This window comes from Anguilla rostrata, chromosome 2 (assembly GCF_018555375.3).
Source record: "Anguilla rostrata isolate EN2019 chromosome 2, ASM1855537v3, whole genome shotgun sequence".
Taxonomy (NCBI): domain Eukaryota; kingdom Metazoa; phylum Chordata; class Actinopteri; order Anguilliformes; family Anguillidae; genus Anguilla; species Anguilla rostrata.
Genome location: NC_057934.1, coordinates 55,978,118 through 55,991,099, shown reverse-complemented (window position 1 = coordinate 55,991,099; position 12,982 = coordinate 55,978,118). Strand labels below are relative to the sequence as shown.

At 44.7% G+C, this 12,982-nt stretch overlaps 1 protein-coding gene across 10 annotated transcripts in view; it reads right to left on the bottom strand.

Annotated features, from left to right (window-relative positions):
- The window catches only part of cacna1g (calcium channel, voltage-dependent, T type, alpha 1G subunit), a 108,737-nt gene extending 102,288 nt beyond the window's left edge, over positions 1-6,449 (bottom strand). For 7 of the 10 annotated variants that reach the window (XM_064323238.1, XM_064323240.1, XM_064323239.1 and 4 more), the window contains exon 1: positions 6,319-6,425. In XM_064323238.1, coding sequence (XP_064179308.1) covers positions 6,319-6,411 — 93 coding nt within the window. In that variant the 5' untranslated portion in view covers positions 6,412-6,425. Of the gene's footprint in view, positions 1-6,318 lie in introns of all 10 variants that reach the window. The other 3 variants (XM_064323243.1, XM_064323244.1, XM_064323246.1) reach the window with 1 other exon arrangement.
- Between the last annotated feature and the right edge of the window lie 6,533 nt (positions 6,450-12,982).

Below are 12,982 nucleotides of genomic sequence, written 5' to 3'. Positions count from 1 at the left end.
AGGAACGCAGGGTTCCCTCCGTTGCATGGGGAGGGGCTGCTTTAGTTAGTATGGTTAATGGAGAATTTCATTCAGAGAATAGCATTTCAATGTCTGTATTTTCCGCATAAGCCAACTTCCTGCCACTGCTTTTAGAAGGCAAAAAATAGGCTAATTGTGTTCTCAGCTTACCAAACCCCCTATTTTAAGGGGTGAGAAAGTGGAGTAAAAATAAATTGTTTTAAATAGTAACAAAAAACTGACAGATTTACATTGAAATTGGTTGCAATAAAAGAGCATATATTCAACATTTTGACATTTCCAGAGCAACGCACACAGTTTTTCTTCGGTTGCGCGCTGAACGACCACCAGGCTCATTCCCCAACAAGAAACGCCGAACAAATGCGGTCATTCAGCCCCTATGGCTTATCGCTTTTTCACACCGGTGAAACGCATCTTCCATCAGGACACTGTCGCGTTATAACTGTATCGGAGCGGGCAGCGAACTCCAGCTGTGCTGTATGTGTGGTGGAGATGCTATGCGGTTGGGTACCTGAGGACCACCATCCCCCTCTCCCCCTTCTCAAGAGGAGCTGTCACTGCCTGGTAATATGCCTGGGCCACCTGTCTTTGCATTTAAAAAACCTTTTAAATAGGCATGTCCAGCCCCTCTCTGGGGAATCCCTAGGGTCAGGCCACATGCAAATTTTCTGACTTTATATACGCATGTGACACAAATGTATAACATTTCCAGATCGGCCTCCTGCTGATTTATGACTTGTTGATGTTAACGGGCTGTGGCACGGCATATAATTGCAACCTCAGTGCACATCCCTTTGAAGCTCATCATGTTAGTTTATGCCTTTCTTTTATTCTACAAAAAGCGAGCTAAATAACAGTTGTCAATAACCGGACCCGGCCCTAGGGTTTTGGTGGCCCTAAACAAGAATGCTGCTCTGGCCCCAAAGCGCTCCGACATTAATCACACAATTGAGTTGTGTCCCAGGGATGGTTGTGGCCCTAAATGACTGCATAAAGTGTTTATGCCAGCGGCCGACTCTGTCACTGACAAATGTGCCTCTGGATGGTACCTGCCATTCAGTTTGGTGCTACGAAATCACACTGTGGCGGTGTTTCGCTTTCAATTTTAAATCCGCTTGAAAGATACAAAATCATTTTACTGCCCATAAAAGGAGGAGTTGGAACTGGTCATTTGCACAGCATGTTATTTACAAACATGTGGATTTATATTTTAACCAATCTGCAGAGTGACCATTTAGTGGACTGCCAATCATGACCTTCAGACCACATTTAGAAACGAAACACTTTATCAAAAGCTAAATAGTAACTTCATGTTTATAAATTTGAAAAAAAAAAAAAAGCATATACAGTATCTCTACCTTCTGGCTTAATATACACTTGAGAAATAAGGGTATTAATAATAATAATAATAATAATAATAATAATAATAATAATAATAATAATACAGCAGATGTTGGAGGTAGGGTTTCCCAGCCATACGAACATATCTGAGAATGGATCTCCTCTGAGCTTGCATCATAGTCCATTGACCCTCAGCATGAGCTGACAGAGTACTGGTGAAATGGGGATCTCTTTAACATGCCCAGATACCACTAACCTGCACTGCCTCACTGTCACTCTGCAGGTGATACAATGTCCTCTCTCACACAAACATGAACATGCATACGTACACGTCGGACCTGGGTCAAATACGTATTTGTTTTGGATTCAAATACTTTTCTGTGCTCTATTGATCTTGCCTGGTGTAACTGAACCTGCCAATACGGCCAAAAGGCAGGGGTAGCACAATTTGAGAGTATTTAATTGGTTCCAATACACCAGACAAGATCAATAAAGCATAGAAAAGTATTTGAATCCAAAACAAATATGTATTTGACCCAGGTCTGATACACGTGCACACACACATGCATGCATACACGTCCACACACATGCATGCATACACGTGCACACACACACACACTTACACACTCCGTCTCTCAGTCTCTCTCTACTCCCATCACTCTCTCTGCTCCATAAAAACCCACACCTCACATCATTTCGATCATAAAAGCTTTAAAGCTGGCAAAGAGACATTATTCAGTTTCTCCACCGTTCTCCCATCTGTCCGAAAGATTTCAAGTTAATAAGTGGGTCAAATTCATTGTGAATGCTTAACAGGGAGGGATGATTTGGAGAGTGAAAGGTGGCTAGCATGAGACGCTGTGCTGATTTATGTTTTATACCTGTAGTGGCTCTTTCTGCACAGTATACAGGCACAGGAAGTAAAATGAGCACATTTAAATCATCAAGGCAGAGCATGCAAGACAGACCCTCACAATAACAAATTCATCTCAGAGGACAGGAAGCAAGCAAAAGAGTGGTACACTGTGGTCTTCTCAGGAAAAAAAGTGCAGATGCTAGATCAGCTGAAGGGCATATCAGCAGTAAACAACTCGAACACACATGCATATGTACACAAACACACACACACACACACGCATTCACATGTTTATGCATGTGTACACTCACGCACACACACAAGCATTCACATGTTTATGCATGTGTACACTCACGCACACACACAAGCATGCACATGCGCATACTCTACACATGCACACCCACAAGCAAACGTACAAACAAGCCCACACACATGTACAGTACAAGAGTACACGCATATACGTATCCTATAAGCACTAACACAAACGCACACATGCACACCCATGAATACGTACATGCAAACTCTCTCACACACACACACACACACACACAAATTGAATCACCAAGGAAGATGGAACTGGAAACTCTCCCCATAATGCAATCAAAGCAGCATGTGAAGGATCGGAGAAGAGAGCCCATTTGCACATACTCCTACGGCTGCTTCCTCTTCCTTTCCATCTCTACAGTATGTTTAGTCTTTCCTCCTTAATAAAGTTTGATGGCACGCTGGCAAATGTTTGACACAGAAATGGCTTTATGCAGAGAGAAAAGGAGCGTAAGATATTGTGTGATTTTTACGTGACAGACTGTAAACACCAAGCCTACAAATTATCTGTGGCTGCAGCGAGAAGGCTTCAACACTCAACTTGCCACTGTGTTCGTGACTATATTCCCCTAAGACCAGGGAATTCATTTTTGTCCCCTGTAAGGGACATGAATCTCTGGGTTTAATCTGAACAACAATGTATTTCACTAAGCCAAAACCTACATTGCAAGGGACATTCAATGAAACTATTATAAATAATATATTTTTTAAAATATTTGTCATCCAAAACTCTTATATTATGTCAAAAAAAGATTTTTTTTTTTCCTGCCTGGTCTCAGGAGGTTTATGTCTTTAAAAAAAAAGATATAAACAAGCCAGCACAACGACCCTGCAGTTGGATATTTCACTTCCCCTCCACTATAATTAGTGGCTTAATAAAAACAGATCTCACACTCAGTGCACCTATACATAATCGACTGAAGGCACTATGTATGCAAATTCCTTCAGATAAAAGTCTGAAATGCAATTATCACAGGGTCAGACACTTTCTTCATTCTCTAGGATGACCAAATTTGCACAAAGATACAAGAATTTCCCCTGAAAATGAAGCAGCTATCAGATAAATCAGACATGCTGTGCAGCATCACCAGACTCCTCTGCCTTGAAAAATAAGATATAAGTCCCAGCACCAACATGAGTGTGTGTGTGCATGTGTGTGTGCGCATTTGCATGCGTGCATCTGTGTGTGTGTGTGTGTGTGTGTGTGTGTGCAGGGGGTGTCTTATTGATGATTGGAGCATTCCCAGAATCAAACGTGGAAACCATCGTTCAAGTACTGCTACATAACATGGACACTAGAGCTGAATGGGGCTCTGTCTCACAGAGACAGAACAGCAGCTTGACTGCTGCTTCTGGCTGAGTGCGGGTATGAGGCCTGGTGATGAAGGTCACCTGCTCTCTCTGGGTTCTGGAGCACAGAGGTGCTCAGGCGGTCAGTGGGACAGTTCCAGAAGGTCCAGACTCTGCGACCAGCACTGAGCGAGCAAAGAAACCCAGGGCAGTGAATTCCATAGCCGCAAAACCGACAGCCCCAAAACCCCTTTTCTTTTGTCCCTCCCCCTCACAGCTCACTGGAAAGGATCAAATATTGGCTCAGTCTTTGCGCTGTTAAATGGGAGAGCAAATATCACGGGAGCGAAGACAAAAGACGGCCTGAGAGGCTGTGTGGGAAGGCAGTCGATCGCAGGAGGCCTGCGGCGCTCGCTGGCTTTTATTGCATCGCCTGAGATTTCATTATCCTACCAAAGGCATTGCTTTGGTTTCGCTGAGAGGTTAAGCAGAGTCATGTCGGCCCTGAGAGAAGCAATGCGCCTCTGTGATGAATATGGAAGCGGATTGGGCGTCGTCGCGAATTTCCCCGCGTCGGAGTGTTTCGCCCGTTTATAGTGGCTCTTACGTCCATACGGCGAGGGGTGCGACCGTTCGATAAAGGCAACGGTGGAGATAATCACCATAAATACACTCCTTCAGGGGTGGAAACATTCACTGAGAATAATTCTAACTCATAAGGGGGTCAGGAGTCACTCCTGCTTAGAGAATAGCACAGTGTAGACACTCCACAGACTGTCACTCGCTGGCACTGGTTACTGCAGTTTCATTGGTCCACCCATTTGTATGAAAGAACTGCATCACCCTTACGCATGTATGGACGCAACATGTACATTTTGGATTTTTAGGATTAAAGGCTTTTGGCATAAATGTTAATGATTAAGAATTCATAATCAATAAATCACCTCATTAGTCAGACAGGATATTGGGCACAGATGATGGGTTATTATGCTGATTGTCAAGACAGGTGAAAATCAAGAAAGAAAAACACATTAATGTAACCATTAATTCTCATTTATCAAAATAACAGTTCCTTCGGGCTGCCAGTTTCTTAGGGGGGATGGATTAAATCCTAACACTGTTGCTCACTGCCAGTCGTGTTAGCAACTAGTCATTCCTACCACAGTCACCTCTGACTGATAGAGAGATGTAACACTTATGCAATCCAAAAACTCATATACTGCACCTGTACAATTATTTCTTTGCTTGAAATACATGAGAGAAATCAAAGAAAATGGTTCATGTTTTGAGCACTGTGCCTAAGAATGACCAAAAAACATATCAGTCTTACTAATTAGAGTGTGATTATATAATCTTCGTCATAGAACAACATAATGCATATATAGTTAAATGATGTTTGCAACTGTCAAGCAAGATCAATATGCTGATGCTGAAAGAGGTAAGATGCCTTGTCACTGTGTTCCAAAAAAATAAAAAAGTTAATGAAATGTTCTTTGTATAACATGGTGTTTGTGTGTGTGAACATTTGGTTGTCAGAGGAGGAAATGACCATATTACCAACAAAAAAAAAACCTCATCTATCTTGTCTTCTGTCTGTGACTAAATTACTCAAGTTATTGATCTCAAGTTACAGCATGGTGACATGTTTCTGCATGCTCACCCAGAACATCATTAAGTGTAATCCAAGTCTTCTTTATTTGGTGTAGCCTCGTAATGTTTTAAGCCATGGCTGTTAGTACAGAGCTTCTTTTAATGTAACACAAGAGAGAGAGAGAGCTATGAGGGTGAGGATACAGAGACTTCCATCTCAGGGTTGGATATTCATTGGAGGAGCAAAGCTAAAGGAAGACAGATTATTTTAATCAAACTTCATATCGGCCTTTGGACTTTATCTTCTCATGAAATGAAAGAAGGGACAACGTTTTCCCTGGTTGTGAATATGATCTTCTGAAAATTAATTGGGAGCACACTGAAACAGCACCAGCCCGCAGAAACCTTAAATATAATTTTTCTTCTCTCCTGAGGATCAAACTTCCAAACACATACATATTTATTCATTTTTTTTAAAAAAATCTATGTTTTTGAGGTTTTTGATGGTAATTAAATATCTGATGTTATTATAACTTGAGTTTTTCCAGTAGCCATAAAATTTACTCTGTTGCTGGTGAAGGATCATTATCGAAGGATCATCAGACAGCAATTAAACACCCTTCTCAGAAGGCTAAGCCCAGTTGTCTGTCCCCACCAACTGCCCTTCCATTCCCCCACACTAGCCTGCTCAGAGTCGTGCTGCAGTGCCACCTGCTGGACAGCCACCCACATTACCTGTGAATCTGCAGCGCCCCCACATTACCTGTGAATCCCTGGGGCCCCGCCCACCTGCATTACCTGTGAATCCCCGGAGCCCCGCCCACCTGCATTACCTGTGAATCCCCAGGGCTCCCGTATTACCTGTGAATACCGGGGCCCCGCCCACCCCGACTCACCTGTAGGATCTTGCAGCGCTTGGAGATGCATTTGCTGTCCTCACAGGGGTGGAACATGCCCAGCGTCACACAGTTCAGCAGGATCACCAGCATGCTGGCTCGCTCGAACCACGTGAGACACAGGAGTTAAGGGTCAGGCACAATCAAATGAGAATAAAATAAAATAAAAGAAAACAAAATAAACATTTAATCTGATGCACTTACACAAAGGAAACAAGTTATTTAATTTACAACAAAAAGTGAAACATTACAAGTGTTTTCCATTTGTAGCTTTAATCTTCTTAAAAACTATTTAAAATGAGGCAAAGGTTAATCGGTGTTCACAAGTAATGGAACAATTTATCTATAAAGGTTATACAGAGGTTGAATTAATAAATACCCTGCAACTGCCATTAGGCATCATTGTTTTGCCATAAAATATGCAGCAATGAGAGATGCTACAGTACCCAGTAAACTCTCTAAGGTTAGTTATGTTAAGTACCTTCTGGACTAAAAATACGTTTTTTATTTTGTTTATTATTATTATTCCTGTTTTAACTTCGGAAAACAAATGACCCACACCAATTTTATCCCATTAGTGAGTTGCACGTAATTGATCACAGGACACAGAGCACACCGATTTACAGGGGGCCAAAGCTCACCCGTGTCTCATGTTGATATTTTCCAGCAAATAAAATAAATTAATGCAAAAAGTTGAGGTGGGGCACTGTTTCAACACACTGGCATTGCACAAACACATCTTTCTGAATTACCACCGATTGCATTACTGAACAGAGGCAATCAAACACCAAGGGACACCCAACGACATTAACAGGATATCGTAAGGACCGCCCGCAGGCACTGTTCAGGTTTATGTTTTGATGAAGAAATGCAATTCAAAGAATATATTGCCACATTTAACAAGAAACACAAAGTGATCCATTAATGCAAAAGCCTGGTTCCAAAAACCTATCGAATCTGTTCCCTTCCTGCACTTTTAAATGTGTTCCCGGCTTCCCTGCAGTGAATTTACAGTTTTGTGAGCCTCAGCGGTTCTGTCTGCTCATCGGCTCCGGGCCCCTAACCTGTCACGGGAGCCCAGGCGGCACGTGGGCGTTCTCCTGGATCAGCCGGAACGCCGTGTGTACGTGCCTGAGCTTTTACAGCAGGCAGCTGAGCGAAGCGCACCGTCAGGACTCTGACGATCGCCTAATCCCACTGATCCGGCTGGAGACGGATGCCTCCCTAATCACATGGAAACTTGGGCAGTAATGCAGTCTTCATTAATAATGTAAACATACAGAATGTGCCTCATTCCTCCAGTCTGGGAGAAGACTAATTACAAGCTGCTAACTGCGCTCAGGTCTCATTGATCTCCAGCTGGTCCGGCCCCCGGTTGATGAATCTCACTAGCGGGTGCAGTTTTAAGCCCCAGCTCCCAGGACAATATACATTAGGTAATGAAACGTCTTTCAGGGACTCTTCCACAATAGCCCCAGTGAGTGATCTCTGCAAGATGCAGAAAAAGGGGAGTTGGAACCGTCAGGGGCTTCCACTCCCAGTCAATGGGGCCCATAGTCCTTTACTTCAGTGGGCAGATGTGCATCTTGCCTATTGATTCCGTGTCAGCAGTCAGTTCCCAAACCAATTATTTTCTAATAGGCGGAGTCCTCGAGAGACACCCAGGTGAGGTGACTGTGAGCCAGCCTGGTTGATCTGTCACAGTCACTGGCTGTGGAGCAGGGAAAGTAGTGGATTCTTTCAGTGCAAGGAAAGCGCAGAATCTCTCCATAAAGGGATCAAAACATAATCATGAAAGTTTGACAAAATAGTCCCTCTGCCACAGTCCCCTCCAGAAGCCAGCTCTCATTTGAGCAACACAAGGAAGGAATCCGCCAGGCCGCTGTCTGAGCAGCACCTTTTCCTAAGACTATAAGTGAAAGAGTACCCGGATTAATGAAGTACTGGGTTTGGTGGAACTTAATCAGTTAAAGCCAGGCATCACTGGAAGCCTCCACCCCCCTCCCCCACTCTGAAGGCCTCGCATGAGTATCTCTGCACACAGCAGTCACAGTGACAGAGAGTGGGTGGAACTCACTCACCGGCGACAGCAATATCAAAAACCCATCAGCACTTGTGCAAGGGTTTTTATGTGCAGTGCAATTCCCTTATGGGGCTTGTTTATACTTAAAAGGCCCCTTCCTTTCTCTTCTGACAAGATCAAAACGAGATGGCAGCATTTGCCTCCGTGTCTTCGGCTGTAATCTCCCTGCATTTTGGCAGCTGAATCTGCAGACTAATCACATGGATCCAGAGGCGAGAAGGAAAGCAACGAGACAAAAGGAAGCGAAAAACACAGTTAGTTCTACTGGGACGCTCACCACTTGCCCGGAAAAAGGATAACTTGGCTCACCTCTCGCTCGAGCTCAAAACTCAATCCACTTTGACGAGGATTTCCTCTTGTATTTTTAGGCTGAAATACTGCTGCGTCTCACTGACGCTTACTAATGGAGAATGTGAACCGTCACGGTTTCACAATCCCAGGCTTAGAACAACGCAGCATCCTGCACGCAGTCCGTCAAAGCAAGACATGCATTTCTGCTCAGTTTTTATTCAAACAGACGCCGCACTTAAAATAGCACAATTCTGAATGAATTAATCTGCATTTCCCTCCTCTAATTGTATTAGAAATGAACACCAAGACCCTGTCCCAGCATGTGTCACTCATACTGTGGCAGTGTTGATAGGTGTCCCTGCATAAGCCCAATTCATCACAGGCTCGTGTCCGTCTCCAGGGCCCGAGGGAGAAGGCGCAGCCTTCACGGCGTCATGGCCAATAATGGGATGAATATGTGCTTCAGGGAGAGGAGACCTCGGGGTTATCATACAGCACAGCAGAACGCAGAAAAGGCAGAATCTGTTCTCTACACATTACAGAGGAAGAGAGCCGCACAGCGTCTGCAAGAAAATTGGGAGCTTGGGTAATTTTTTTTTTTTTGCCAATTCAATTGGCACAATTGGAAAAAAGAAACGGTTCCTTATCCCTTTTTTTGCCGTCAGCAAAATTTTCCTAATTTTTTTTCTAATGTCACGCCTGTTCTTGCACTAGACTCGAGGATATGCTCATTGTCCAGCCCGCTGTGGTACAGACAGAGGTCTGCCTGTCTTCTTTCCTCTCTCTTTTTTGTCTTTTCCTCTCTTGCTTACCCACTTTCCTTTCTCTCCTTTCCTCAATGTCCTCTCTCCCTCTGCTCCTCCATGTCCTCCTCCCTTCCCTCGGTCCCTCCCGTTGAGCTCCGTGGAGCACTAGCGTCAGGTGGTCCTGGCTGGGTAAGGAGAGCCTGCTCCAGGCAGCATGTTTAATTCAGCAGCCCTGACAGCAGCGCAGCCAGGCTGTGTTTGGGCAGGGGGGCAGGGGCGGGGCCGGGGGCCGGGGGCAGGGGGCAGGGGGCAGGGCCAGGGGCCGGGGGGCCGGGGGTGTGCACGGCATCATATCAAATGCAGCGCCCTTCCCGATATCTCCACTAGCTCCCCAAACACACTCCTTGATAGCATCATGATCCAATGAGCCCAGGATGCGCTGCTTTGCTTCTTTGGACTGCGTCCCTAGGCTCAGGGCTACGAATAACACACTAGGGTGGCACATGCTTGCACCAACACAGGTGCGGTTATGCACAAATACACGCATAGGCAGACCAAGAGCACTCTTTTCATCATAGTTCTGATGAGGTTCTTCTGTATCTCCATTATGTATTGGCAGAGATGGATCAGAAACAAGGCAGGGCAGACGCTAGTCAATATTTCATGAGTTCTCTTTCTCTCCTCCTCCTCATTCTGACACTATCCCAGTTTTTCCTCATAAATGAGTTTGTCTCTGTCAGACCTAAGCAGTGGGGAAAGAGGCAGGAAAGAGAGATGAGGGAGGATAAAAAGAAAAGAGAGAATGGAAACAATCCTTGAGGAGTTGGTGAAAAGACGCGTTTTGGGCTTTCATGCAACTGTACACGTATGGTTTGCAGGCCATTACTCTTTGCAGGGGTGAATTCTGTGCTACTATATATAGCGCCCTGAAACATATCCGCCTTCAAAAAATAAAGCACATTTCCCAGGCAAGCACAACTTGAATTCTACACTGTCAATAAATATCCTCCTCAGACATAGTAATTCATTTTGTCCCTGGTAGGGGACATGAGTCTCTAGTCTTAATCTCAAGAACCATATATTCTACTATGTTGGAACCTACACTAGAAGGGACATTCAATACAAATGGAATAAATAACATTTTTGAAAATATTTTAGCCACAGCATGTGTTTGTCATCCAAGACACTTTTATATTATTTTTTTATTTATTTAAATACTTAAACGTTTTGGGGTTTTTTTCTGCCGGGTCTCAGGAGGATATGCCAACCAAAGAAAGTCTAGCCTTCTAAGTGCTCTTTAAATAGCTCTCAGGTCAAAAAGGTTAGCTGAGAAGTTGACCACAATCAAAGTCCCCTAGAGAAGAAGTGTTGGTCTGGATTAGGGTAGACAAGATGGCTGCTTGGTTCATGTGATGCTGCTGTCAGGCAGCGCACAACCTTGCTGCGTAATAAACATCCAGAAATATTTCACTTCGTCTTAGCTGAAAAATGTTAAGTGCAGATATTTTTTGAATGAGGATAAATAAACATCCAGCCACTCTGCCATTTCGAGAGTTTCTCTCCCATACTCAAAGAGAAGTCCCTTGCCTTGGGCCATACCATCCCTTCCATAACAGGACATGGAATTGTCTAGCTCCCTGTAGTGCTCTTCAGTCGTGCTCTGCCTTTTCTCTTATTACTTTTACTTCGTAGAAGTGCTCTTCTGAAGTGCTAAACAGGGTACCACACTGCACTTGCTCTAAATCAGTCCCACACAGAGCTTTTCAAAAACTTGCCAACAGAAAACAAAGAGCACCGGTGGAACATAAAGAGCGGCGAACGGGGAGCGCTGGATTGGCGCGCCCGAGACCTCCCCCAGCTACAGCACCCCGCGGGTCGCGCGTAATGAGAAGCACCGCCGCCGCGCGCTAATGATGCACAAGCAAGTGCCCCGACCGTTCATTAACCCCGCTCTTTTCTGCACTATCAGCCAATTTGTAAAAAAAAAAATTAAAAAATAAATAAAAAAAAAACTTTTATTGCTGCAATTAAGGAGTGGCGCTTCCAAATGTCTGGAGACGGAGCGAGCCGTCGGTGAGTCTCGCCCTCGGCAACTGCCCCCTGTGTCGCCATGGACACCCTCCCCAAGCCTATCTGGCACCCAGTCACAAATTTGCAGGCCAAGAACAGCATCATAATCCCAGCCACCATTAGCGGAGCTGATGGGCTGCTGAGTCAGTTCTGGGAGGGAGAGAGAGAGACATAAGGGAAGTCATGCAGACTGATATTTTCTTTGTACACAGCCTTCGACAATGCAGATGCACTCCAGCACAGAAAACCTGAGGCTCCAGTTTCTCCGTTATGAATATCAATAAACTGTTTTCTTCATCACATAGAGTGGTAATAAATATCCCAACAGACAGCATGTGTATAGAGTGAGCACTGTAATTTTTGACTACATACCCCACCCCCCTTTTTTTTGTTAATCTGCATTTGACTTTTGCAATCGCAATCATAGAGTAGTACCGTAAACTCCCTCCATTGTTTCATGAGGACGCACAGGAGTACAATGGTCCTAAGAAATGCATGCAGCCACAGATGCTTCCTAACACACAAGCCGCCGAATGAGCTGCACACACGTATTGCACCAGAGTTCGGCACCGCTTGATTGTCAGCGGTGTCCCTATTGCACAGGGTTGTGAGTAATATCCTGCACACTATAACCCTCAATCCCAGGGCGATGGTACAACAAACTATGTCCATGGTGCTCTCAATCATAACCAGTACACGCACAGTCAGTATTCAAATCTGGTCCGCGTGGTGAATCATCACATGAGAGGCTACAGCACCAGTGGACTCCATTACCCAGAAGGCCTGTCTCAGGCTTCTGCACAATCCTACACTACTTAATTATTGGGCACCTACTTCCTGTCACGTACCTATGTGTTAAAAGGGAAATGAGCAGAGGTTTAGTGTGATATGCCCAGATTACAGGTAATGTCCATCCAGGACCAGTGGGACGAACGCAACCTGCTGCCTTTGATAAGAGAACTCCATGGGTCCTCCCAGCCTGTGAAAAGCAGTAATGGAGGTGACCAATGGTGTGCAGTTTAAGCTTATAATGTTTAAGAAAAGCTTTTGGATTTCAGTGGAGAATCCCTGGATGTGACACTTCTGTAACTTAACATCACATGTGAAAGCAGACAGGCAAACGTAAGAGCTGAGGGATGAGAGTCTGCAAGTGCAGCATGAAGAGCAGCTTTAGACGTCTCCTCCAGGTTTATCGACTTGCCCATTGACTGCTGTGAGGAGCTACTGTACAGAGATAATGTTGATCAAAGTTGTCTCTCTGGCAGGGAGAGAGAGAGAGAGAGAGAGAGAGAGAGAGAGAGAGCAGCTTCACAGCTCCGCCCTTAGCCCTGTGAGGGAGCCACTGGACTTCTGGACATCTGTGCTCCGCTCCCAGTGATTTCCCGTCACAGCACATTAGCTCGTTGTTAAAGACCTCAATTAGGGACTCTTGTTTATTTAACACTGGGAGTCTGCCTCATGCCTCCTGAAGTGC